This window comes from Notolabrus celidotus, chromosome 8, assembly GCF_009762535.1.
Source record: "Notolabrus celidotus isolate fNotCel1 chromosome 8, fNotCel1.pri, whole genome shotgun sequence".
Classification (NCBI taxonomy): Eukaryota; Metazoa; Chordata; class Actinopteri; order Labriformes; family Labridae; genus Notolabrus; species Notolabrus celidotus.
Window position 1 is genome coordinate 23279516 of NC_048279.1, and position 27859 is coordinate 23307374.

A 27859-nucleotide genomic window follows, 5' to 3' on the forward strand; every position below is an offset into this window, starting at 1 on the left:
AATGAAATGTACCGTCAAATAAGAGAAAATAATGTTTTGAAGTGCTGTTAAACTGCATATTTTTGTGATTTTGATTGTGATTTGTATTGTTTCTGGTTTCATTATCCAGCATTAAAGTTGTCTGTTGTTTAATAAAAGTGAATAAATTGTAATGTGTGTTTAACTTTACATTAACTTAACAGTCCATACTTGTTGACAATGATTGTGCAAAGGCATGTCAGGGTTCTTCCTTGGCTTTGATAATGAACATGAACATGTGGCTTTAGATTTAACAAGGAGGATTTTCAAGGTTTGTTCATGTAGACTAATTAAGACACACACAGACAAACACACACACACTCACCAGCACACACACATTCCAGAGTCAGATTTGAGTAGTGGACACTCAAAGAGGGGAAAACATTGCTCTGGATTTGAAGCATATCACATGATGTGGCCACTGCTTTCGCTTCTTTGGTCTAATTGTTACTACTTACCACAGCATGTGTTGCAACCTACCCTAGTAGTGGAGGAGGATGTAACAAAATTCTTCCAGAGGTTGAATTGGTTCCATTTGTCTAAATCAAAACTGTAGCTCAAAAACTACACAAGTTACAGGTGCTGAAGAAAAAACAGTTACAACCATACCTGGTGTCCTCTAATATGCAGCTTCATAGTAGATGTCCAGTAGCTGTCACACTTGAGCAGCAGTCTCTCTGACCACAACAAACCTTCTTCTGTCACCATACCTTCTCTGCTCCTCAGTGTGCCTGTAACCCCTGGGTGTGGCAGGTGTCAAGGGGGGGAGGGGTTGGACATGAGATATGAAGGGAATGTGGACATACAGTACCAAACTACACTAACTACACCTACAATACTTAAGTTGATCCTTTTGTTTAATCTTTTTAATACACCAACTTAAGTGCAGATTTGAATGAATTAAATGCATGAACATAGTTAAATATTCCTCTTACGTTCAGCTGCTTTTGAAGTTGATTACTTAACGATGCATTTACTTAACTAATCTTAAATATTGCAGCATAAATGTATATTAAACCCTTCATATTATGTGCTGGTGGTCAAATTGCACTGTACTTCATGGGATGGTTTTGCGTTCTTTATTGAATCAATGTTAAATCATAGCTTCCTTCACTTCTGTTTAGATACTGAAACTAATTTGAAATGAACTTACATCATGATCATATATTTTGTATAAAACAGAGCAGGTGTTTTGTTGATTGTATGTTTGAGTTCATCCTCTAACTCAGCATATCTATCCCATTGAAAAAAACTCCTATACAATGTTAAAAATATTAAGGATAGACAGTGTGAAACTGCGATTAACATCATAATAATACTTGATATATTCTTTGTAAATGAGACTAGACCCCTTTTCAGTGTTTTCCATTGTAAACTCTTCTTGTTTGAGTGTTTAACTTAGAACAATTAAGTTCTGTTGGTGGTGGGGACACTGTACACTGACTGATCTGTTGATGTAGAGCATGTGGACTCACTATGTGTTAATCCAGTACAGTACAGAGCTGGGTTGGACATCGGACTCCACCTTTTTTGTCAACAAACTGCATCACTGAGTGGGCGGGGCCTGCGAACAAACAGGTAGGTGTCTTTGTGAGGTGCATACATATCTGGTATGTGGATCTCATCCTTGCAAAAGTGTAGCTGAGAACAACAAAACCAGAGGAGTTTGACTTCACTCTCTTCACTTCACAATACATATACACAGGGTTTACTTGGTTATGCTAATGTTAATATCGCATAGGAGGCCTTTAAAGTTCAGTAAACCACTTATTAAAATCTAAAAGGGTGAATCTCAACAGTGCATATGTATTTCACCAATTTATTGATGGGCTCTACAAGGTGAGGGTCGCCCCTGTTGTCAAACAAATCAGGCATGCCTCTGAAAGATTCTTCATGTGCACACTGTGGCTGTGTCATTTCCTTCTGTGATACAGACGTATATCCTCGGTTTCTATTCTACCTGGAATGTAGCCAGCCATCAAATACAAAACAATAGACATGTAATCTTAGCAATGTCAGTGTTTTATATAATTTCTGAACTACACACTACATAGTTTTTGAACTGATATTTAAAGATTGGTTGCCCCATGTTTGCCTTACAAAAAAGAAAGAAAACCCTACAGAAGGACTCGTTATGGTGACAATCTTTAAGTAGCATTCTCTCGCGCACTCTTCTCTATACAGTATATGTACACACATTTTTTTCATCATCAGTACATGAAACCAAAAACAAAACATTAAGCCATAAGGGAATAGAAAAGCAAAATACAGAACATTTTACCTTATTTAGAAAATTTAAATAAAAACATTTCAGCCTTTCTTGTTAAACCCAACCAAACAAACTGCTCACTATGACAGCTAAATCATTGGAACCCACGCTGATTTTTCAAGGAGCCACTCAAAATATTACTGCTGGACAGTGAACACAAATTATGTATATATTTTTTAAAGAAAACAGCAACATAAGTTTAAAGCACAAAAGAGGACGGGCTCTGCTTCTTCGGGTCTTTTCTATGATAAGTGATGGTTTCAGTTCAGGTCCATGTGGACCATTTTATCCCACAGCCAGCACTGAGGTGGGCCGGCACTGCGACAGCAAGGAGTCAGTCTCTCTCTTGATCTTCTAATCCACCTTGACCACACTGTAGATCTTATTTACAAACCAGAAGCAGGCGAAGAAGCCAATTGTACCTGAAAAGAGGAGACAGGGAAGAGGAATGGTTTGAAAAGTGTTGTCATGAGCAATAATAATAATAACAACACAAACTCCTGCTGTCACATCAGAAAACACAGAAGATCAATGTGGGACTGCTTTTCTAAGTATATCTAAAAACAATTGAGAGAGAGAGAGAGAGAGAGAGAGAGAGAGAGAGAGAGAGAGAGAGAGAGAGAGAGAGAGCGAGAGAGAGCGAGAGAGAGCGAGAGAGAGAGAGAGAGAGAGAGAGAGAGAGAGAGAGAGAGAGAAACATTTCCACTGATATCTAAAAACCAGAGTGGTCAAAATCCGGGATCAAGTCTTGAAAGTATAACAGCTCTATCTGACTGCTCAGTGGGAGACCAATCCAGAAATAAGTTGTGACCAAAGTTAGGATGAGGTTAAAAAAAAAAACAGACAAGGAAATAAAAAAAATTAAATGTGGAATGAGAGCGAGATTAGGATTATTTAGATCCAAACTGGAAGCAAGGAGGGAAACTGATCATCTTTCCCTTGAATGCGTGGATTATTTCTAAGTGATAATCTTTTGACATCTCTCCCCCTTTGCTACTTACAGCTCTGTCTTAAGATAGTGTCAAGCAGCGTAACGGGCTAACTTTTATCTGGACTTATGACGGTACAACACCAGGAAAAAAAGTCTCATCATCCGACATCATGGAGAGCAGTGGATTTCAGGGTGACATTAAAGACCAGGCTGTTAATCAAGACCTGCATATGGTCCTTTTTTCCACTCTCACACACACACAAGTCTAACACAAATCAGTGTATGCAAGAGAGCTGGACAGAACTGAGGAGTGCTGTTACCATGTCAACATGTGTCAATCTGTGTCTCTTTGAACATGGAGACAAAAGCAGCCATGATGTTCTGTTTGTTCCAGCTGTGTTACAACGTGTGTTGCATAGATCTGCAGTCAGACAGCTGCTGGATATAAATGCATGAACACAGACATAGTAAGGACTCCTGATTACATATATGAAGGCTAGTCACCATGCATTGAAATGAGTGAATGTAATGCATGATTCTTTTGATCTACAGTGAAAAAAAGGAATGAAAAAGGAATTCCCAATAAATCTCAGCTCTAGCTTGTCAAACAGAAAACCCCACCAACAACAAAACTGACCCAAATAAGTCTGAAAAACTAGATCTGACCAAAAAGGACTTTGAACATTCTAGTCCCACTTCCCTCAGTGTCTCTGATTTACATTAAACTTTTAAACAACAATGACAGTTCAAATGGCGCCTTTGCATATAAAGGCTCTTTAACTCCATTCAGTGCTCTGCCTCTGAGCTGCCAGCCCAGAAATAAAGAGGCCATGGCTTGGCTTCGACTAAATGACAAAGAGAAGACACGTTGCACAATAGTTTGGACTGCTTCCTGGTGTTTTATGTCATCAGACCAGGATAAATGTCCTGAATCTATACAGAAGAGTGTAACTGAGGGAAGGGAGCCTGTCAAACACTGTGCAAAGCAAACAGAGCTAAAGCCGCTCATTTCAACACGTGTCAGACAGACGGAATGCTTTCAGCTAAGAGACAATGGATTTATAAAAACTGAGCGTAACTATAAAAGCAATCGATTGTAAAGTTTTATTAAGGTGTCATTACAATGTACCAGGACCGTGGCTGCTTAAACGGCTCAAGTATAAGTGAACAGCTTACCTGTAAAGAGGAAGAAGATGAGGACCATAATCATAGTGTATCCAAAGTAGAGAATAGTACTGGCAGCTCCAACGATTTGCAGCTTGGAGAAGAAGTAATGCACAGCGTAGATGAAGAGATAAACTGCTGTGAAGCCGCTGGTCAGGAAGGAACGCCACCACCAATGGTAGTCCTTGAAACACATGACAAAAGGTGAGAGGTTAGGACAGCGTGAGAAATGTTCAGGAGCAAAATGTCATGGAGGGAACTTCAGATGTAAACTCTTACATGACATTTATAAATGAGTTTTTTTTTATATCATAGAACATTTTTGCATTAAAGTACCTCAGCACAGAGGTGGAAGTAACAGAGCAGGATTGTGGCCTCAGAGCAGGTGATGAGCAGAATAATGAAAACCAGGAACAGGAATCCAAACATGTAGTACATCTGATGAGACCTGCAACGTGAAAGGCAACTGTCATACAGTGCTGATCTCCTCCCTGAGGGCGCATAAAGTTCAAGTTGTGCCAAACAAGAATGGCAGGAAAAAACTGGACCGGCAGCATTCCTGGTCACTTACCAAATGCTGTTGAGGATGAAGAAAAGCTGAATGAAGATGCAACCAAACGGCAGGATGCCACCCATCACGATACCAGGGATGGGCTTTGTAAAGAATGACTGCTCAGGAATTTGACGGGGGATTTGGTTGGTTCGGACGGGTTGCTCGATAGCCTGTGAAGGATCAGGAAAAGGGAAGAAACAATTACAAACTTGTATGTGGTCTGCATCAAATATTTGAAGGTGGTGAAGTTTTAAAAACTAGGAGGTTTAACTCACAGCCTTCTTGAATCCAAAGTAGGCACCGACAAAGGTGAGGGGCACAGAAATTCCAAACCACATAGCTAGAATGGCCACCAGAGTGCCAAAGGGGATTGCTGCTGAGGAGCCCTCCACCCAAAGGATCAGGTTCATCAGGAAGAAGTCTGCAAACACAATTCTGTGGGAAGGAGGTTAACAAAGGACAGTGAGACAAAGGCTGATAATACATGTGTCGTGGATTTAGCCCAAGGTAAAATAAGAGCAAATACATGTCAGACAACCTTTCACGCTGGCAGTAGCAAAGAGATACGGAGCTCAAAAAATTTGACAAACAAAATCAAAGCAAATGAAGTCAACTGACCCTGGGCACAAGAGCGCTGTCAGCAGCACGTTTGTCTTCCACTTTTCGCCTCCAAAAGCTGAGAACCAAAACAGAGACTGATGAGGCGATCACAATACGACAAATCAAACAGATGGTGTCACTGTCAGTGGTAATACCGTCAGTGGTGACTGTGCAACTACAGTTTTTTTTTTCTTGTAGTCTTACTTTTGTACAGACGAGCAGACACATAACCAGCAGGCGTTCCCAGCAGCACCCAGAGGACCACGGAGCACGTCATGAGAGCCCCTCTGTTGGCTGGTGACAGGAAGCCCAGGCAGGCCAGGACTGCAATGGACAAACAGGCATCAGTGCAGTCATTTACACACAGCAACACCACTGCAGACCCATTATTACAAACTAACCATTATCTCTAAATCCTGCTCCTTCACTCTGTATCATGGTTTCAGACTATCAATCTTTTAATGTAATTTTTTAAAGATACTTTCTGTTTTAATGTTACTGTATTAAACTTGCTGTTCTGGGCGCAGATTTGGCCTAGTGGTTAAGTTGCACGGCCATGTTGCGGGTGGCCCGGATTCGAATCCAGCCTGCGGCTCCCTTTCCTCACGTCATTCCCCGACTCTCTACCAGTTTCCTACACTATCCACTGTACCCTCCCTCTGTCAATAAATGTGTAAAAGCCCAAAAATATAACTTAAAAAACAGCAATTTGCTGTTCTGACTTTTGAATCAAAGTATTAGTTAATACTGATAAGGCAGCTTATTAGTCTAATAAAGGTTAAACGAGAGTATAACTCAGATGTGAAATAGTCCTTACAGAGAGTGATGAAGGTCATGATGAAGATCTGGGTGCCCTGCCCGAGGAACACAGACAGCAACATGCCTTTCCTGGGGGGCCGGAAAACATCCCCGTGCACCTGCTTCCACCCTGACTCCTCCTGCGCATCCTCCTGGGAGCGGAGGCAGATAGCAAACACAGCAACAATCACAATCAAGGAAGAACTTCACTCGTGCAAGTAGTAAAAGTAGAAGGTTAACCAACCACCAAGCAGTGAATCCTTCACTATTTGACATGTGCTAGCAAAGCGAAAATCAAGTGAAGAACAAGAAAACTTAGTTGCCAAAAGTTGTAAAATTTGGTGTGAAAACTCCTCAGCGTTTAGTATGAGAAAAGTCTTAGAACTTGCACATTAGAAATAGTTTTGAGATACGAATAACCACACCACATTTTACGTTCTATTCTAAAATGCCTGCTTGTGGCAATCACACACCCAAACACCTGATTTAAAAACAGCAGCATGTTTTGTTTAAAACAGCTTTGGACAAGCTTACATAGGGGATTGAGGATTTTTCCTTGGTCGAGGGAATCTTTATCAAGTCTGCCTGAAAAATGTAACAAAATATTCATAATTCTGGAGACTGTGAACTTAAGAGTGCTGGCTGGCATTAACCTGACACACAAAAGCACTGGCCTTTTAATAAGGGCCTGTAAATGCTGTTACAGCCTGGTGAACACCTCAACCTCTAACATGTGGGAGTTCATGTTTAACACTTATAAACTACAGTTAGGATAACTGATTACCAAAAATGCACCACAAGACTACCAGCTTAATACCCCAACAGCATTACCTCAATAATTATCTATCACTGACATGGTACCAGCTGCTTTGAATAACTCATTTGCATGGTGGCAACATGGTGCCCAGCATTATACGAGAAAGAATTACAAGAACTGTTTATACACTGTACCAATACGAGTGTTATATTTTTTGGTGTATTTACACTAACTGCATCTTCAAGCAGTCTTCACTTGTACCAGTATGTTAGTGCTTCACATGTTCACATCTGAATAAACTCCAGAGATGTCAACAATCTTTACCTGGTCAACTTGGTTGTATCTGGCGATGTCCTTGTGCAGGGTTCTCAGCATGATCATTGCAACCATTCCGGACAGGAAGAGGACAATGACCAAGGAGTTCATGATGCTGAACAAAAACAATGAGCAACATTAATTAGCTAATTATAACATCCACTGTTTATGTGGTGCACCATGAAAAGACTGCTCTCTTACCTAAACCACTGGATGTTGGTGTGAGGCATGGAGACCAGGATATAGTCCCACCTAGATGCCCACTTGATGGCATTGTTTTCCTGTTTGAGGGAGTAAAAGATTGTAACGACTATCTTACACAAAATGTATTTTTTCATTATGACACAGGGGTTGTGAAATGTTTAGCTATACTTAGTTATCTAACACAGTTGGTCAAAAAGTTCAGAGGTCTACCTCGAACGTGACAGAGTAGGTGTAAATTATTGACACATCATTGTCGAACTCCCCAGGGACCTCCATCGGGTTGCCTCCTTCACAACTTGGGTTTTTCTCATCTGCTTGTTTGATACTGTTGAGCACATTCACGTCAGATTATGATTAAATTGAGAATTCATTTTGCACTGTCAATTGATACTCAAGTGCAAAGTGCTGAGTAAGATTAGACTACAATCTAAATGTAGTGGTATAACTACCTCTTTGGCTCCAGAGTGGCAGCAACCAGGCGAGCCCCTCTCCAGCCTTCTGATGCTCCACTGTGGTAGATGATCTTAATGTCCACATGGTTGAAGACGTAAAATGTGTTCTTCTTGTTGAACTCAGACTGAAACAAAATGTGAGAGAACATTATGAATACAAATATTTGTGAGTTATTTAGTATCTGTTCAACTGTATTTATAAGATATCTTAAAAACCTTGTATTTGTCTTACATATGTCAGATGTATCATGGCCTGGAGCCATCTGTTTCAATAATATATTTCTGGTTACATCCCTGACTTGCATTGACAATAACAAGAAAGACTTCAAACGAAAATAAAAACACAGGATTCTTAAATACTGGTTGAGACTTCATATGACAGCTGATTGTAAATCAGAGACTACTTTTATGTTTAAGAATGCTGTGTGGTCTATTTAAAAATGAAAATAATATGTTTTACTGGCAAAACTTTATGTAAAACTATTAAGAGCAAACACTAAATTAGTTCACCTTTCTGGAAAACTGCTGATACAGATCCTTGATAACTCTACAAACTAAATAACTAAGCACAACTTAATTGTCAGTAGAGTACACATTCATTCATAGAACAAACAACTTACATTGATTACACAGGCGTCTTTAGCTCTTCCATCTGCAGTTACAAGGCAGCCAATTGGAAAGCCTGGGTTGCAGTACTTCTGTCCATCTTCGACATCATAGCACCAAGTCACTGGCATGTTATCAATTATCCTGAGAAACAAATATGTATTTCATTGATTTTCACAATCCTCCTGATGAGTAAAGTGTGTGCATGGGCTTAAAATAACATCTGCAGCAATAACAGTGTAATAATCATTTGTCTAACCAGTGGTGCTGGTAGTTGAGCTGCATTCCCATTTTAAGAAAATCCAGTTTGGTGGCATCATCCTGGTTGCCTTTCTTATAGGCTTTTGTGCACACTGCCTTGCATTTCACATCTTGTTTGAAGTTGAACTGTTGGCAGATAGGTCACATGTAATACCTCAAATGACAGTTGAATGGAATCTAAATTAATTAAACAGGAGTGCTTTTAATGCCCAGTTTCACTGGTGAACACTAACCTTGTATGGTGAAGACTCGATTCTCTCACCAAACAGCACCTGTCCCAGGTTTTCAGAAGGCCTTTTTTCCTTGATGTCTTTGCAAAAGTCAAACCTGTAACAAATTAAGAGAGATTCATAAATAAGGAGAAGACATTATTGAGCAGAAGAAAACATACTTCTTATCCATATACTACACAAATAGCATCACGTCGGAAGTAAATTTTACTTACACATCATACTCATAAGGCAGGACCGACTCCACAGAGTCCAAACGATTGACAAACAGCTCAATCGCCGTCTGTAAAGATGTTAGACAAAAAACAATTAAGTCTTTCAGTCTGCTGAACCAAATTTCTGCTGCATAAGCACTAAAGAGGGCACATGCCGTTTAAATAAGAAGGGTATGACTTAGTAGTAATCAAACTCTAAGCCAGGGGTGTCAAACATGCGGCTTGGGGGCCAAAACCAGAGGTTCCAATCCGGCCCGCGGAACGACTTTGCAAAGTGAAAAAATTACAGCGAAGACAATAACTGCAATTTTTCAATAAAAGTAACTACTAACTACTATTTCAAATTAGTCCTGTGGGGGTCGCATAAAATCATAGTGCTTTTCTCAAAGTGACAAAATAGATCACTTGCTTTTTGCTTATTCAGGTTGAGATTCATTAAGACTTTTTAGAGCAGTATAAGATGGTCCACTAACTACTAACACTAGCACTACACCCCTGCATACAACACTGTCCAGCAAGCAAACTGTTCCTGCTTGAGCTGAGGGGTCCAAAATAATCATCTTTACCTTTTTCATTATTATCATCTATCTGTTCTTTTGTAGTAAACATTACACTCTGTGTCAGGTGAATGGGAAATCTGTGTGTTTGGTGTGTTCGCAGCAGGTTTCAGGGCTTAAAGAGTAAAATATTGGGTCCACTATGAGACTCATCATGGCAAAAAATACAACTGCTGCTTATGTAGAGAGATAGTTCATTAAATGTGAACATTTTCAGAATGCACTTCTACTTTTTTGCACCAAAAGAAAGGGAAAAATTTAGAATTGTTGTCATTTATATGTTATTATGTTGTGATTTTACTGGTCTGACCCACTTCAGATCAACTTGGGCTGTATGTGGCCCCTGCTCTAAGCTTTTGCATTTCAGGTCGTCACAACTGGCCTGTCGAAACTTACCCTGTCTTTGCCAGGTCACCTGAACAGAACAGTGGCTAGGTCTGGGTAGTACAATACATGATGATATCGTGATATTGGGTCAAATAAAATATGAACACAAGACCTGAAACATCGGGATGTGTATTGCCCTTTTTAGAAAGGAGGAAAGGAGAATAGGCAATGCATCTTCAGTTATGCCAGTGCTCCGGTCCCAGGTAATAGTCGGGGCCTAAGGAGGGGACTGCATAGCTACATGACTTAGAACGCTCATAGACTAAATTCAGTGTACAAATTCCAGCTGCAGCACATAATCCACTGTATTTAGCACACGAATGTTGAGTCTCATGAATTCACATACCTGACAATCTTCACCACCTTTGCCTTCTTCACAAAAACTCACTGGGGCTAAACCCGGAAGATAAAACGCCGAGCAAGACGAAAAATACGATACAAGAGAATAAACAAGGAGAAAACCAAAGTGTATCCGCTTCTTCATTTTAGCCCGGACACGGTTCCTCGAAGATGTATATATACGTGTATCGAAGGAGACTATTCCTCCTTCTACTGGAAAGGTATGTTTGCTAACTGCTAGCTTGGGTTTCTACCGGGAACACTGGCTGAGCTAACCTGTCCAACGCAACCAGCATCCGTGACGTCCAGCTACGTCAAGCTATGCGGAAGTCTAGGAGTAACTACCGGAAATAAAATGATTTTACTTTCAAAATAAAGGTGTATTTTAAATAACCTGTTAAGTTATTACGATTCATACTGTCAAAGCTGTTGCACACATTGCACTGACTTTTCTTATGAAATATTAATATCAAATAAATACATACACATTATTATTAACTCCATAAAAGTGGAGGTGAACAAGCCGTGAACTGCACATGCTTTTATGTTGAAATGAGACAAATCGGAAGTCACATTTTTTTCTGATCGTCTTGACATTTTTGACACCGTGGAAGTAACACTGACGTTGCTTTTCGTTTCCTCCATTTACATCCATGTCGATGCACCCAACTGAGAAACCCGACCCAACAATGCATTGGGTCTTAAGCAGTGGTGGACAAAGTACACAGCTTCATTACTTAAGTCAAATTATAGATACTCCAGGTCAAATATTACTCCAATACAAGTGAAAGTTGCTCTGTCAAATTATTAGTTGAGTTAAAGCACTGGAGTACTTGCTTTTAAAAATACTTAAGTATTCAGTTTTTCAAATATCTCAAAACGTTGTATTTTCACAATACATAAGTGAAGTCAAGAATACATAGGAGTGCATTCTGGTACGTCGTGTTTATCTAGAAACCATTACTTGAAATCTCTAAAAACTATACAATGGAATAAAAACAGAAACCAAGTTACTCCAAGCACAGACAACTTGGTTTGAAATTTTCATCTGGAATTAAACAAATGTTACGTAGCTCGACACGCTTTCTCGGGTGATTTTTTGTATGTTTGGGCAGTGGGAAACATGGAGAACATTTCAAACAATATGTATCATTCTTCATTTGAAAAACCTCTTACATGGGCTGAAGATATAGTACGGCCATGGATGCTCAGGGGGATGATTATAGCCATCATTACCACCTCTAAATGAACTTCCTGATCTGGGTGAAATTTGCTCTGTGTTTGCTCCACGTTCAACCGTGGAGACGCATGATATTCAAGTATGGCTAACCAACCAAACAGAACTACGCAAACATATTTTACTCTTAAATATGAGAAAATATAAGGAAATTCATCACCTGGCTTCCAAGCAAAAGTAGTGAGTAACTAGAGCATTGATAGAAATGTAGTGGAGTAAAAAGTGCAATAATCGTCTTCTGAATGTAGTGGAGTAAAAGTAATAAGTTCCCCAAAAAATAATACTCAAGTAAAGTTCAGATACTCAAAAAATGTACTTAAGTACAGTACTCAAGTAAATTTACCATGTTACTGTCCACCACTGTTTTTTTTAGAGAATTCAGAAAGAAGCTGTACATAAGAGTTTGGAGGAAGCCAAGAACACTATGGGTAAACTGGGCAAGCTTCAACTCAGGGGCGATTTTAGAATCAGACTTTTAGGGGTGCTCAGCCCATGGAGAGATTGTGATATAGAGAGTTCCTTGTAAGTGTTGTAGAAGTATAACTTGTTATATTTGATATTATCTAGAGATAAGGCAAGGAGGTTTACAGAGTTCAAGACAAAACAAAAAGTTAAAAACAAATATATCAATATATATCAGTATATCAATAATATTGTATATAATAAAAAATATTATTGATATACTACACTTTAATCAAATTTGTACGATAAGATTGACATGTTTACAAGATACCTGTTGAAATAAAAAAAAAAGTCTGGTAATTGTCTTTTCATGGGTGCTGGGATGAAATGTAAAGGTGGTTCAGCACTTTTAAAAGGGGTCTAAAAACAACCACACTACAACCAGAAAGATAATACTTGCTTCTTTAAGAAATCCATGTAAAGGATTATTGACCAGATGAGGGGGGCCTCAACTACAAACACTCTCCATGGAAAGTGAAACACATTGTACATCACACTATGTCTTAAAATTGATTATATATTCTGATCTCAAAAATAATTGAGAGGGGTGTTTAAAATCTACCAACTATTCAGTTCTCCAAAACAAGAATTACCGGTGAATTTCTTGAATAGCTAAATAAACAAGCATTGCTGGTTTGGTGAGTATTCCTGTACTATTCTATGTAAATTTGCCACTTCTACGGCAACGGACCAGTCTGACCAGTTCACTGTCTAGATCTTACTCGAAGTAATTGCATAGCATTTTAATCACTTGATACTGGCTCCCTCTCAATTAACAAGCTAACTGAACGTTCAAATGAATATGACACAAGATTGTTTTAGCGGAATAACCATGGAGCTCTTGGACCCCTTGATCATTGGCTGCCTCAGCCCAAACCAACCCCCAACAGTTACTTTAAGAACATCTCTATTACACTTAAAAGCAGTTGAAAGCTTTGGAGAACGTGTACCCTGAAAATTTAATCTCAGTTTAGCAAAAGAGAGGAAAAAAAACAATATAAGTAATGTGATTAAATGTTATCAGAGAACTTTGCCCCAAGTGATCAGATTTAATTTGATGAGGCTGTTTTTAAGTAATCAGATAACATGTAATCAGAGTACGCTAAGATAGAACTAAGTAAGAACTTGTTGCAACTTGTAAACAAAGGGATGTTGAGGAAGTAATTGGTGGTTTTCAAATCGACCCTCCCTCAGGGCTGGAGAGTGTACATTCCCTATTTTTTTGGCCCCCCTTTCTCTCTAATCCCTCTACTTGCCTTCTTACTTCTCGCTTCACTTTCCCTGATACCTTTTTCCCTACAGTCACACTGCCACACCACTGGCTGCCTTTCAGTGCTTACTTGCGAGGTCAGTATACCTTCCAACTCATTACTGTAATTCTAAAGCACACCCCAGACACCAGATTCAGACCCCAAACCAGCTTGCCATGAGGCTGCAATTTTAATCACCATGCTACATGGGTTGTCTTTCAAGAACACGGAAGTTCAAAATCTTGTTTCAAACTCCAGTGGGAGGAAGCCAGGACACTCCATTTTGCCATGTCAGGCCAAAGCAAAAGTTCTGACACTGAACAAACTTGCTGAGAGGCTGTACTGTTTACCATCACACAAGCATGCTGCCTTACAGCCTTACCTTGTTCAGGTATACAAACTTACATGAACATTCTAGTAACCAAAATTGTAATTTAGACTCCAATGGGAGAAAGCTGAATACTCCAGTTTTAGCTTGCTGTAATGTGTCTATCCTGACAGACCTTGAGGTTATTTGCTTTTTAGGACTGTAAACTATTAAGACCAATCTGAGTTCAATATTATGTTTCAAACTCCAGTGAAAGAGAACACTACATACAGCTAGGCCCCTGCAGAGGTTTGCAATCTGAACCAGCTTCTGTAAGGTGGCAGGCACTAACCACCGTGCTTCACAGGCTGCTTTGCATAGCAGGAGAAAGCAGGAACACTCTAGCACCACACAGGTATCGGCCCCTTTAAGGATTTGAATCCTGAACCAGCTTGCTGTGATGTGGCAGTGTTGATCTACTCATGCCACCCTTTGCTGCTGGGTTTAATTCTGGAAGTTCAAAATCTTGTGTCCAACTCCAGTGGGAGAGAGCCAGAACACTGGGAATCTTGGAATCTGTGTTCAGCTCTTGAGTGACCCAGCACTTGGTACTTCGGTCATTATTGTGGTGATGTTAATTGTTGATGATGATAACGGAAAGTCTTAAATGGTTTGGTTGCTTCATTGTAGGTGTTCCTTATTTAAAATAATTTTAAAAAATCCTTATTTACTTTTGTGCATTGCTATTACACTGCTTGTCAGTACCTACACCCAAATGGACTTGAAGCACTTTGTTACCCGTACTGATCTTGTTTCCTCATGTCTAGATCTTGGCTTGTGTTGTTCTTGTTCTCGTATGTACGTCGCTTTGGATAAAAGCATCTGCTAAATGACATTGTAACATTATAAAATTGTAAGAACACGTTTGCTCCTCATGGGGAATGACATTCTTCCTATGCACAACTGTCATCTCCAATTTTCACAAATGTATTATTCCTAAAACAAATTACGTCTTGCTTGCCGTTTATGTGTATAGGGTTTACAGTTTCAGATATCCACACCGTAATTCTTGAATTCCTGAATTCCTGAATTCCTGAATTCCTGAATTCCTGAATTCCTGAATGAAGAAATATAGATGTATCTGAAGTGGGTTTTTTTTCCTAGGGACAAAAACTCCCATTTCAGAGATCTAAACTTTTGGAAGGTGGGCGAGTAGAAAAAAAAATGAAGTGTTTTTTTTTCAATTCTTCAATTAGAGATAGAATTCGAAGAAAAAAAGTCAAAATTCTGACTTTAATCTCTGAACAAAAAAAGATATCACACCTTTAATTATTATTTTTTTGCTTGCCCAAGCTCCAATTGTATTTTCAATGTCCTTAATCCTCTTCCCTAATATTTCACTTGTTACGACCAACGATGACGATTTACTATTCCCAATTGTATACCTGCAATAATTCTTAGTTTGAAGAAAATTGAATTGATGACACATAGCAATAGCAATAGCAATTTTATTTATAAAGCACATTTTATACACATAAGTTCAATGTGCTTTACATCGAGAATTAAAAACATAAATGCATTTTTCCAAAAAATAAATAGAATAAATAAAAACAAAAAAACAATAGATACACCCAACATACATCAGACACAGCAATCAAACAAACAGCAATTGTTGCTGTGCATGCATCCAGTCATGACAGTCATTATATCATTCATACGCTTGAGAAAATAAATATGTTTTGAGTCACAAAGCTGACGTGATTTGTCATAGGAAGGTGGCTTTGACACTTGATTGAAAAAAGACAAATCATTGTAGGAGGAGTGTTGTTGCGGATATCTGTTATGTTAATTGTTAATAGAAGAAGAATAGAATCACATATATCTGTTATGAATATCAAGTCTAGATTCTAAATGTTAAAACCACTTGGTGGTAGGTACGGTGGCCCTGAAGGTCAAAACAAATTTACAAAAGATGAAACACTTTTACAAATTTGGAGACAAATTTACATTTTGGAAAACATTTTTACATTTCATAAAACAAAATTACATCAGCAAAACACTTTTACTAAGACCAAAACTAATTTACATTTAGGGAAACAAATTTACAAAAGATGACACACTTTTACAAAGTTGGAGACAATTTTACAAACAACGGAACACTTTTACCGTTAAGCCTGACTCCTTTTAGCCTGACTCTGTTTACCCTGAGGCGATGTGGTCTGAGGCCGTTTCATCGGAATTCTGACACATGATGAAGGTTTTGCAGAGATATGATGGAGCTTTTACAGAGACATGATGCTTTTTCAGCTGAGTTCTGACACCTCACTCTGAGACCCGAGGATGTCCTAATATGTAAACCATGTCCATCTCCGTTTGGTTTCTCTCCATCAAAACCAAGCGGCAACCTCCGGTCTCAAACTATGAAGCCCATGCAGAAGTGTTATAAACTGCAATTCATCAAGAATCCGCTTGAGGCTGGCTGCAGAAACACTGGAAACCACATAGGCATAAAGAAAAAAATTTGATGCAGCATTAATTAACATGTTTACAGACTGGTTCAATAAACGGCTTGGCTGAAGTAGCTAATCTCTCTATCGGCACACATTGTACAGGGGGTTAATTTTTTTCTAATGTGACGGTTAAGAAGGTATTAAGATTACGAGTTTTTGCCCAAATAAGGACATGACTGACGTGACTCCCGGACGGGAACGCATAGCTGTTGGCTCAGAGGCTCAAACTCCTCCCCTTATATCACACTCTGCCTGGTTGAGTTCTGCATTTCCAATATGGTTACCTCCAACGATTGGCTTCTAAACAGCATTCAGGAACAGGTGGGCGACGTCACGGATACTACGTCCATTATTTATACACTCTATGATCAAAACAAACTAAATGACCCCTCACTCGATCACTTGCTGATCACTTCCTGTATTTGGTACATTCCCTTTCCGTAAAAATAAAATGTTAAATTGTTTCAGAAATGGTAAAAGTGTTCCCTCGTTTGCAAAATTGTCTCCAACTTTGTAAAAGTGTTTCATCTTTTGTAAATTTGTTTTCTTAATTGTAAATTTGTTTGGCCTTGGTAAAAGTTTTTTGCTGATGTACTTTTGTTTTATGAAATGTAAAAATGTTTTCCAAAATGTAAATTTGTCTCCAACTTTGTAAAAATGTTTTCCAAAATGTCAATTTGTCTCCAACTTTGTAAAAATGGTTTCCAAAATGTAAATTTGTCTCCAACTTTGTAAAAATGTTTTCCAAAATGTAAATTTGTCTCCAACTTTGTAAAAATGGTTTCCAAAATGTCAATTTGTCTCCAACTTTGTAAAAATGTTTTCCAAAATGTAAGTTTGTCTCCAACTTTGTAAAAATGGTTTCCAAAATGTAAGTTTGTCTCCAACTTTGTAAAAATGTTTTCCAAAATGTCAATTTGTCTCCAACTTTGTAAAAATATTTTTCAAAATGTAAATTTGTCTCCAACTTTGTAGAAATGTTTTCCAAAATGTAAGTTTGTCTCCAACTTTGTAAAAATATTTTCCAAAATGTCAATTTGTCTCCAACTTTGTAAAAATGTTTTCCAAAATGTCAATTTGTCTCCAACTTTGTAAAAATATTTTCCAAAATGTCAATTTGTCTCCAACTTTGTAAAAATATTTTCCAAAATGTAAATTTGTCTCCAACTTTGTAGAAATGTTTTCCAAAATGTCAATTTGTCTCCAACTTTGTAAAAATATTTTCCAAAATGTAAATTTGTCTACAACTTTGTAAAAATGTTTTCCAAAATGTAAATTTGTCTACAACTTTGTAAAAATGTTTTCCAAAATGTAAATTTGTCTACAACTTTGTAAAAATGTTTTCCAAAATGTAAATTTGTCTCCAACTTTGTAAAAATGTTCTCCAAAATGTAAGTTTGTCTCCAACTTTGTAAAAATGTTTTCCAAAATGTCAATTTGTCTCCAACTTTGTAAAAATGTTTCCAAAATGTAAATTCGTCTCCAACTTTGTAAAAGTGTTTCATCTTTTGTAAATTTTGTTTGTCCTTCAGGGCCACTAGGAAGGGGACAAGGCCATCTGGAAAAAAAAACCCCACTACCTGTAGGGATTAACTAACTCCACAAGATGGCGATAATTCTACATAAAGGTTGTTGAAAGCATTAAAAAAACAGGAAGAAGAAGTGGGTCAGCCTCCTCTGCTGCTCCGCCGGAAACAGAAAAAAATACCAAGGAGGGAGTAGAACAATCGTTGTTAGCTGTTGCATACACAAAGCTGCTGCTACTGCTCGTAAGCTTGCAGCCAGCGGCGTGCCTCTATTGAGTCTGGCGTGTAGGAGCTGTCTTTTCAATTATTCTTAAGTTGTGTGTTGGCTCTCTCGCAGTTTCGGTATCGTTGGTAGCTTCATTACGTGCTGGCTGTCGTTAGCCGAGTAATCAGCTACAGCTGTTGGCACGTTTATCGCCATTTTGCGCCTTCAACGGTTCAAGACTTCGAGCAACAAGGTAATCACAACATACATGTTTGGATACTGAGAAGCAGCTTAATAGGTTAACTGGTGAATTATGCTGAAGTCTTAAACGACTCCCTCTTTTGACGCACACTTTGGATTTCGCAGCATGGCAGAGGCAGACCGACCTGGGAAGCTCTTCATCGGTGGACTGAACACCGAAACCACCGAGAAGGCCCTGGAGCAGTACTTCAGCAAATATGGCAGGATTGTGGAAGGTGTGGATGGAGCCACTGTTTGTCACATTTTTTCAGCTCCTGGCTAAAACCATTACATTTGAATATGTCGCTTAGTCGCGTTTATAATGCGCACATGTGTTTGTTTGACTGCAAAGGCATCAAATGTGTGCATTTACGCGTGTTGATGCTCACATTTTTATTTATGTACAATTACAGGGAGAGTGATAATAAATTGAATGGCATGCCTTTTACTCATTTGTAATTGGCCGATTTTTACTTCCGCACTAACTACACTAGTCAACCCAATTGGACGTGTTGTGACTCGTTCCCCTTTACTTTACTCCACCCTTCACTTTTGTTTACTCTGTTGGATGAGTTGAGAAACTCTTGAGCCATGTAAGACTCTGGTTATACTTTTTGCACATAGATAATGTAATCAGCTCACTAAATCAGTCTTATAGAAAACCCCATTATGCCATTTCCTACTCGCAGCTCTTTTCACATAGAAAAAACCCTTAAACCATTTTCTTCTCACAGTTCTTTTGATGAAAGACCGGGAAACCAACAAATCAAGAGGCTTCGCTTTTGTTACATTTGAAACTCCAGCTGATGCAAAGGATGCAGCACGGGAGATGAATGGAAAGGTAAGCACAAAGTTAATTCAACCATCTTTGAAAATCAATCTGCTTGCTGTTGTGACTTTAATTGTAACTCTTCCACCACAGTCTCTTGATGGCAAGCCAATCAAAGTGGAACAAGCTACTAAGCCCCAGTTTGAGAGTTCTGGCAGGCGAGAGTTCTCCCGCAGCCGTGGTCCACCCAGAGGCCCACGTGGTTCCAGGGGTGGTCCTGGTGGTATGAGAAGCCCACCACCAAGAGGTAGTTATCTGATTTATTAATTTGATCAGCTGAGTTTGTAAAATCTCATGCAATGCATTTTTTCATTAATCTGTTTAACTACTATTTTTTAAACTTTATTTTAATTAATATTTGCATCTCTTGTCTGTAAAGACTACTATGATAATTCAGGGAATGTAGAACCCTTCTTTAAAGGAATGTCATCCAGAGGACCGCCATTGAAGAGAGGACCCCCGGTTCGAAATGGAGGTCCACCACCAAAGAGAACTGCCTCTTCTGTCCCCATGAACAGACGTAAGTACTTGGATTTTCGTTTGCACTAACTATAAGTTAGTGAAAAACAGACATGTGCCAGTAATAACATTGTGCTGGTGGAATACCAACATGTGTCCACATCAACAGATTTTATAGCCCAACAGGCAGCCTACTTAGTTATTTGTGATTGAGTCAGTTTGTCAATACTGTGTGTTTCAGCCCCCATGTCAAGGGACAGGGATCCCTATGGTCCACCCACACCTCGCAGGGACTCCATGATGTCCAGGAGGGATGATTTTTCATCACCAAGAGATGACCATTACAACTCAAAAGACAGGTAGGTCAATTCACATATACTTACGAAGCTATTCACATACGTTTGTCTTAGTGAGTGTGTTGTAGAAATGATCTAAGATTCAATTTTAGAATCTTTTTGATGACAAGTTTGTCATGTACCGCGTAGTATATGTACCACGTAATATATGTACCACGTAATATATTTAACTTAATTAATTGACGGCCCTGAAGTTAATAGTATATTGTATATTTCACAGATACTCGAGTGGGGATTATAACTCAAGAGATTCAAGAGACTACGGCCCTCCACCCCGAGAATATTCATACAGAGAATACTCCAATTCCAGCTCCAGAGATGACTATGGGTCAATGTCCAGAGGCTACAGGTACTAGTATGAGTTACTAAGAAAGGATGGCAAACTAGTTAAGATTTGTTGTAGGTATTAATTCATTTTTTTTTTTCTTTATTCAGTGACAGAGATGGCTATGGTGGAGGCCGCGAAACAAGATATATGGACCGTTCCAGTGGTGGCTCCTACAGAGAGTCATATGAAGGTTACGGTAAGATATGCCCACATTTGTGTATTTACAGCAAATAACCACTGTTGCACAAAGAAGAGCTGCACCAAAAAAACAACCAAATACCAGCAGTGACTACCGTGATCTACAATTCATACAACGCTCCCTCCCCAAAGGAAACAGCAACTCAGGCAATATTTTTCTTTCCAATGGCCGCAATCCCCGTGCTGCAATACAAATTGCATACTTCTTTGTATTTGAGAAACACATTAATAACCTCTGACATGTAAATGAAAAACAAAAGCTCAGTCCACCTGTCTGAAGTGTCACAGCTTTTAGCCAAAGAATAAGTTTTTGTTGCAAAGCAGAATGTGGCCCAGGGAGTTTGCAACCATAAGGAACCCCAAAAGTCTGTGGAAACATCTGGTGATATCAAAGCTCTCCCTCAAGGAGAAATGTTCATAGAAACATCAAGACAACTCTGAAACCCTCGTCTTTCAGTTCTAACCCTTGGAGCTCAAAAAGGAAACATGGCTACTCAAATCAATGGCATGCTAAAATGGGCAACACTGCCCATTTATTCCCCTTTGCTTGGATATGTTACTGCTCACAAACTAGATGTTAAAACAAAGATCATTAACCTGATTGGACATTTCAAAATGACTTCAGATTTTTCAGTCTCAGAATCACTTCTATTGGCAAATATGAGCACCTGACAGTGCAAGAAAATGTATAAATGGAACTTTGCCAATTACCTGACCCATTGACCCTGCAGGTAACTCTCGTGGCGCCCCACCTGCAAGGGGCCCCCCACCATCCTATGGTGGGAGCAGTGGAAGCAGTCGTTACGATGACTATGGCAGCAGTTCCCGGGATGGCTATGGCAGTCGAGACAGTTACCCCAGCAGTCGGAGTGACCCATATCCACCTAGCCGTGGTGAGCGAATGGGCAGGCAGGAGAGGGGCCCGGCTCCCCCTGTTGAGAGAGGCTACCCTCCTCGTGATTCATACAGTGGCTCAAGTCGTGGAGGGCCACGTGGTGGCCGCGGTGGCAATCGACCCGATAGAGGAATGTCTCGCAACAGATACTGAACTGGACTTGAAAACCACACAAAAGCAGAAGTTCTCTTCCTGCACAGTTAACATAGTGTTTTGGAACAAATCTAACGACACAAACTAGCCATGTCTAAATCTGTGGAGCTTAGCTTTGAATCTGTTTCTTGACTTCCCAAGTTTTTATGTGTAAACTTTTTTGTTTATTGTTTTTTTTAGTATTTCTCTTGCTCATATAACAGTGCCGTTAACAAGTGGGTGTTAGTTTTTGTACGTTCAGTGCTTTTGGAATCTGCAATGCCCTATAAGTCTGGCTTTCCTACTCTAATAAAGCTTTTAGTTGAACCTGAACCACTGCTCGTCAATGATCAAAACAATACCAGAGGCCGTGATATGAATGTTCAGTACCAACGTGATATTTCCAAAGTTTCCTGTGAAGCTTATGTGAGTCTCTGCTCGTCCTTTATAAATAGACCAGTGACCTCAGTTCATGCTTAACATAAATGTGCCATCGACTGGACGCTGCTGTTTTCAAGGGTCAGGCAAATGTTACTGTCAAAATGTTCCAATGTCCTTTGTTGGAAAATGGATCCATCACCCTAGAGCCAAATGATGGCATGCAACGACAAAACCAAAGGCAACAACAGCAACCAAATGCAGCTCGACTGGTAGTCAACAGCTGGTAAGCAAAGCAAACCTCTTTGTTTCTCATCTGTCAATGAGTTTCTCATAATCCTGTATTGCAGTTTCCCCTCAAAAAGGCGTCATTCAAGACCGCTTTGCCTCAAAGGACAAAAACTGGATGTCAACTCAACGTCACTTTTTCATTGTAGTCTGGTAAATACTCTTAATTTTTTTTTAAAGTACACCAGCATCCCAAGAAGTTCGCCACTTTTAAGCAATGAGACCTGTAACAGCCACTTTGCCAAACGACCCCTTGAAACAATGATCCTTTGCCTAACTAACGGCCTAAAGTGAATTGAACAAGCCAGTTGTAGCGCACAAGGATTTTGATATTTAGAAAGAATTGTCATTGCTAATATTGAAAGACTTCTTTAAGTTACAAGCCTTGTTTTTAGTACCAAACCATTCCCACGAGCATGCCACCTCAAACAATGGATACCACTGGAAGAATAACGTCGCCGATACGCCAAACTGGAAACAAACAATGGCGTGAATTCGCAGTTGGATCAAGGACCACTAAATATTGTTTGGATGTTTAATGAATACATGATTACGTGAAAGGCAATGTGTTAATTTAATGTTCTTATTGCAGGATAACCAACCCTCCAAGGAAACTGTCCTTGGAACTGACTTGAATTGTGTCCTGAAGTTGTTGGACCAATGATGTTGCAGCACAACCAATGCTGGTATGTTAAATTGACTCGCCTGATTACTTACTGTAAAATTTAATTGGTGGTATGTAATAAACCATTTTCATTACGCTGTCTTACAGACTTTGGTGCAGGAGACTGTTGAAAGTGCTGGTTGGATTTCTTCTGCAAGTGGGAATGCATGTCGGAGGCCCGGAGAACAAAGGCAGGGGACGTTTGCAGTTTGTGGTGGATTTCAATAAAGACTTTGAAAGACACTTTTCTGTGTTTATGTACATTTTTTCTTGTCATTGAAGAAAGAGGCAGTACATTTTTTTTTCCTGAACTGGATTCTCTGAAAGACAGAATTTTTAAGTAGGCCTGAGGTGTTAGTGGTATCAGACTTATGTGCAATATGTATTGTTGTTTTTTCCATGTTGCACCTTTCTGTATAGTGTGAATGACTCATTTACTAATTATTACTGAGATTTTAGATGGATTGAGAAAAGCAAATGATTTCACTTTGGTTGAGACAATATAAGTCAATCCTTTGTAACTTCTATAAAAAGTGACCGTGTTGATCACATTTTTAAACTACTTCAATTGCCTTATCTTATAACTCATTCAGAACTCGGCCGCCCGGATCATCATCTGACCACATCACTCCTGTTCTCATCCAACTTCACTGGCTCCCTGTACAATACCGCATCCATTACAAAAACCTTCTCCCCACCTACAAAGCTCTCCACTTACCCCCGCGACCTCCTTCATGAATACACTCCCTCTCGCTCCCTCTGCTCAACCTCTGCTGGACTATTAACTATCCCACCGTTATGCCTCAGTACCATGGGTGCCCGAGCCTTCAGCTGCTCAGCACCCAGACTCTGGAACTCCCTCCCCCCACACATAAGACAGTCATACTCCACAACATCATTCAAATCCCAACTCAAAACTCACCTTTTCAAACTGGCTTATTCCCTCTAACTGGACTCTCTGCACTTCCCTAGTTTTTAGTTTTTATTTATTACTCTCTCTTTTTGTTTGTTTGTTTGTTTGTTCTTATGATGTTTTAATGATGAATGTTTTTATTATCTGTAAGGTGACCTTGGGTGATTTGAAAGGCGCCCAAAATAAAATGTATTATTATTATTATTATTATTATTATTATTATTATTATTATTATTATTATCATATATTGCTGCTAAAACTATTCCCACATCACATTTCTGGAGTTATTCATACAGTATAGAAATATGATGATGCACCACAGATATCAGTTCCCTAATGGTGTTACCTGAACCAATCAAGAAATATAGCATAAGTGATAAATGCCCTCTGCTGTGCGGATGAGAAACACTCCTGTCTATTGTTGAGGTGCCTGTTTGCCAGCAGGGGTGATCATCAGTTTTACGTATAGAGACAGCGTCGTCCTTCCTTCCCCCACCGCCTCTTTTTTAACTTCTGGCAGAAGTGCGGATGTGAGTTGCATATCGATACGGAACAGGCCGCCACTTTTCTCTTAAGCAATGCGTGCATAGGCAATGACCATTATTGTGGAGCTATGAATCCAGAGGAGCAGACTGTAACGTGGTTAATATCACTGGGAGTGCTCAGCTCGCCTAAAAAGAATATAGCGGACCCGGAGGAGTTTTTGAAAACATCGCTGAAGGATGGGGTCGTCTTATGCAAGCTCACGGAAAGGCTCGTACCTGGGTTTACTCCCAAGGTGAGTTGCTTGTTTAAGTTATGTCAAGTTAACTTAATGGGAAATGATCGACGGCTCCCGGTGCACGGAAGGGAGGGGTTTGATCAAGCGATACCGACATGAACTTCTCCCAGCAGCTGCAGGCCTTCATTTTCTGTAGCTTACAGTACATGAGCCGTGAAGTTTTCGCAGCCGCGTTATTCTGTCCTGATTGATGTGTGTTGTTTTGGATTACAGCTCAGATAATATAAGCGGTTTATCTGTTCAATTTCGAGATGTAGTTTCCTGTGAAGCGAGGGAAATGTTCCGCATTCTTGATGTGAGTGAGTCGGTGTGAACACCCACAGAAAACAGGAAAAATATGGAAGGAGAAGTGTACGGGGCAGTGGACACATAGACCATGTTGGAGCGGTTAAATAACTGGACTTTGAAGAACTTTCGGCAACTTAGCAATTAAACATCAGTAACGTGCTTGGTGTAATGGTAAAGATGACAAAGTTGATAATGATAAACAACAGTTGCAAATACTTTTCGTCACTTCCTCTTCAAAAGACTCTTCCCTGTGCGACCTCCCCTTTGATAAAGCAGCATCAACACACACAACTGGAAACAGCTCATGAGAATAAAGCCGGACTTCTCTTTAATGTGAAGTCCTGTCACACTTAGATTGTTGGCCTAGAAGTTGTTTTAAAAAATGGTCTTACACTTAACTTATTAGCAGTGCAAAGCCCAATTTTATTTGAATTGAAATCCACCTATTTCAAACATGAGAGACGCATCTATAAAATAGCTGTAGTGTAAGGAAGGAAGTGAGTCAGTAAGTAAGTCAGTAGCCTAAACAATATTTATGAGGAATTAAAAATGTTAAATAAATGGTCAAACACTTGAAAATGAATGGAAAGAAGACAACCTCATTGAATCCCATCTTTTCTCCATAGTCATTGGTTGAAACTATCCTGTCAACTTCCTCATATAAAAACACGTGTAAATAAACTTGTCTAAACTTGTCTAAATACAATATTTATTATCAGTTATGTTAGTCATACAGAATATAAAGCTATCCAAATATATATTTATCACTTTATATCTTTAGACAAACGTGTCTAAATATAATAATAGTTCGTTTCACTTCCCTTTAGCCACCAAAATATGTTTTTATTTTATTTAATATAAACCTACTAAATTCCACAGTTTTTTATTGTAAGTGACTATATACATATTTGATATACAATATATTAGTGTTATAAATATTGGAGTGTACACCATCAAATCCCTTAACAATTATCTACGTGTTACCAAACATATACTTATTTCAAGTAATAATAATCAATAAAATTTAAAGTAAAATAAAAAAGAAATCAAGCAGCTATCTCTGTAATGACCTTCCCATCCCCTCTTCTTATCCCTAAACCCTGTAAAAATCATTATTTATACCTCTTTTCAAACTGGTTCATTCGGGGAAAGTTGTATTGTTCACTGGTCGCACAACGCTGTTGAAATAAAATTTCACCTCAAACTATAATCTGTTTTTGATGAACAAGTTTCAGCCACTGTATTTATTCATCCTACGTTGCGCAACTTTTATTTTGAAAATCTGAGCGGATGTTTTGCCGTAATGTCGCTACTTTGACGTGTATTTGGTGTTAATGGTTATGAGTGCATGAAGGAGACGCAGGAAGAATCCACAGTTATTCACTGAACTGAATGATACAATGTTACTTGGTGCTCTTTATTTACATGAGCTAATATGACTCTACCATCGCTCTTTGGTTAGTATCTTACCTTTAATTGCCATTTAAAGAGGTATGTGTTGTTAACACATTTATTTGGTGTGTGCGTGCTTAGTATTGCCAGGACCCGAGAACTGAAGCCGACTGCCTTTCCAACATCAGGGAGTTTTTAAAAGGATGCTCGACCCTCAAAGTGGAGGTAAGTGTGCTAAATTTGTCAAGTTTCATGTTCAAAGACTCGATGTTTGACTCAGAATGACCTTTCTTTTTCATGATCTCCTTATTAGCCCTCTTAGCCCACTGCAGTTTACGCAAACAGAAGACTTAAACTCAGTCTTGCTTGTGTTGTTATCTGCTTACCTTGCTGACATATGCTTTCCTCTCGCGTCCATGCTGTCAGTCACTCTCTGAGCAGACAGGAAGGTTTGTGTTGGCCCCTGTAAGCATTGCCTCAGTTTTCAAATGACCACAATTAAGTCTTTGACTCATCCACGCTGCAGTGACATTGGTATGGGTTTGTTGTTGCAGGTTAAAAACACTCTAGGGAACGCACTGCATGAAAAAACATGTCCTAATATTGGAACAGAAACCATCTGCAGATGTTGGGAGTTTTCTGAGTCTCTGTACCAGCCTGCTTGTGACCACAAACTGGACAGTAATTTCTCCTCCAGCTTTATAAATACTCCTCTCTGGTTTTGAATCACATCAGATGGTTTCTTTAAACAGCTAATTGAGTCAGCAAGCTTGACTTACTGCAAAGTCAAGTGGTTCAGTAGTTCTGCCCAGCTGGCTTGTTATGTCTGGGAGGTCCCCTTTGCTTTCATCCACCAACCCTTCCTTAGCCCATAATTAGACCTTTTGTGGCCAGCCAGTAGCTCATGGGCAGAAGTTTTTTGGACGATCTACCGTCAAATGTATCAGCCAAGGGATGTCTGTGGTGCTACAGCTAGCCCTACCCATCCTCTGGTCAGTGATCAGGGATGTGCCCATGGTTATAGAGGAGTTTTATGCTCTTTTCTGCCTCAGAAAATAGTGCTTGTTTGTCCTGTGACTGCACAAAGAGAGCAGTCATACTGCTTTCACTTCTGCCCTCAGATGCAGAAAGAGGAAGCACACATTACTGCCCGAGGCCGCTGAGTTTTTTTTATCTTCTGAAATGCATGCAATAATTTTATTCACTTCTACACTTGTGAAGAGTAGCTTGAATTCATGACATGACTCAATGCAACTGCTGGCCCCAATAATGGTACGGATGTCAATACTTGCAGCACTAAATGAGATCAATGCTCTGATGTAAGACTCAGCTACTCATTGTTCTGACAATGCAAACGGAGTTTTCATTTCATCAGAGACTTTTCAATACCACTTTTTCCTTCCCTATCCACATACTGACACCTAGATTTGATACTTGGCCAATATTGAGTGGAAATTCTGCAACAAATGAGTTTAAAAATACTCAAACCTTTTAAAAAAAATATTGCTTCTTTTGTTTTTTACAGGGTTTATTATTTTAATCTAAAGAAATACAGCCTTTAAATG

At 39.2% G+C, this 27859-nt stretch overlaps 3 protein-coding genes across 14 annotated transcripts in view; 2 read left to right on the forward strand and 1 right to left on the reverse strand.

Annotated features, from left to right (window-relative positions):
• Positions 1–1823: 1823 nt before the first annotated feature.
• Positions 1824–10980, reverse strand: LOC117817236 (transmembrane 9 superfamily member 2). 2 transcript variants are annotated; one of them, XM_034689808.1, is made up of 18 exons: positions 10664–10980; positions 9374–9441; positions 9162–9255; positions 8927–9054; positions 8682–8811; positions 8059–8186; positions 7820–7934; positions 7607–7686; positions 7415–7520; positions 6868–6918; positions 6353–6485; positions 5740–5859; positions 5554–5611; positions 5211–5370; positions 4954–5105; positions 4719–4830; positions 4395–4566; positions 1824–2709 (listed from the first exon to the last, which is right to left on the reverse strand). In XM_034689808.1, exons 1-18 carry the CDS (start codon positions 10799–10801, stop codon positions 2642–2644), a joined length of 2013 nt encoding a protein of 670 aa, XP_034545699.1. In that variant the 5' UTR covers positions 10802–10980; the 3' UTR covers positions 1824–2641. The 2 variants fall into 2 exon arrangements, with proteins under 2 accessions (XP_034545699.1, XP_034545700.1); XM_034689809.1 differs by lacking the exon at positions 6868–6918.
• A 7112-nt stretch (positions 10981–18092) lies between these two features.
• rbmx (RNA binding motif protein X-linked) lies at positions 18093–23163 on the forward strand. Of its 4 annotated transcripts, none has more exons than XR_004632108.1 (10): positions 18093–18406; positions 18520–18629; positions 19128–19234; positions 19316–19469; positions 19629–19742; positions 19923–20040; positions 20258–20386; positions 20473–20561; positions 22849–22942; positions 23029–23163. XR_004632108.1 is itself a non-coding variant. In XM_034689805.1 (9 exons), exons 2-9 carry the CDS (start codon positions 18521–18523, stop codon positions 21609–21611), a joined length of 1137 nt encoding a protein of 378 aa, XP_034545696.1. In that variant the 5' UTR covers positions 18093–18406; position 18520; the 3' UTR covers positions 21612–21923. The 4 variants fall into 4 exon arrangements, 2 of the variants coding, with proteins under 2 accessions (XP_034545696.1, XP_034545695.1); XR_004632107.1 differs by having other exon boundaries at positions 18094–18406; positions 19602–19742; XM_034689805.1 differs by lacking the exons at positions 22849–22942; positions 23029–23163 and adding an exon at positions 21295–21923.
• Positions 23164–24283: 1120 nt separating this feature from the next.
• Positions 24284–27859, forward strand: part of arhgef6 (Rac/Cdc42 guanine nucleotide exchange factor (GEF) 6) — a 34212-nt gene continuing 30636 nt past the window's right edge. For 3 of the 8 annotated variants that reach the window (XM_034690313.1, XM_034690315.1, XM_034690316.1), the window contains exons 1-2: positions 24285–24611; positions 26436–26519. In XM_034690313.1, coding sequence (XP_034546204.1) covers positions 24447–24611; positions 26436–26519 — 249 coding nt within the window. In that variant the 5' untranslated portion in view covers positions 24285–24446. Of the gene's footprint in view, positions 24612–26213; positions 26360–26435; positions 26520–27859 lie in introns of those variants that run through there. The other 5 variants (XM_034690314.1, XM_034690317.1, XM_034690318.1 and 2 more) reach the window with 5 other exon arrangements.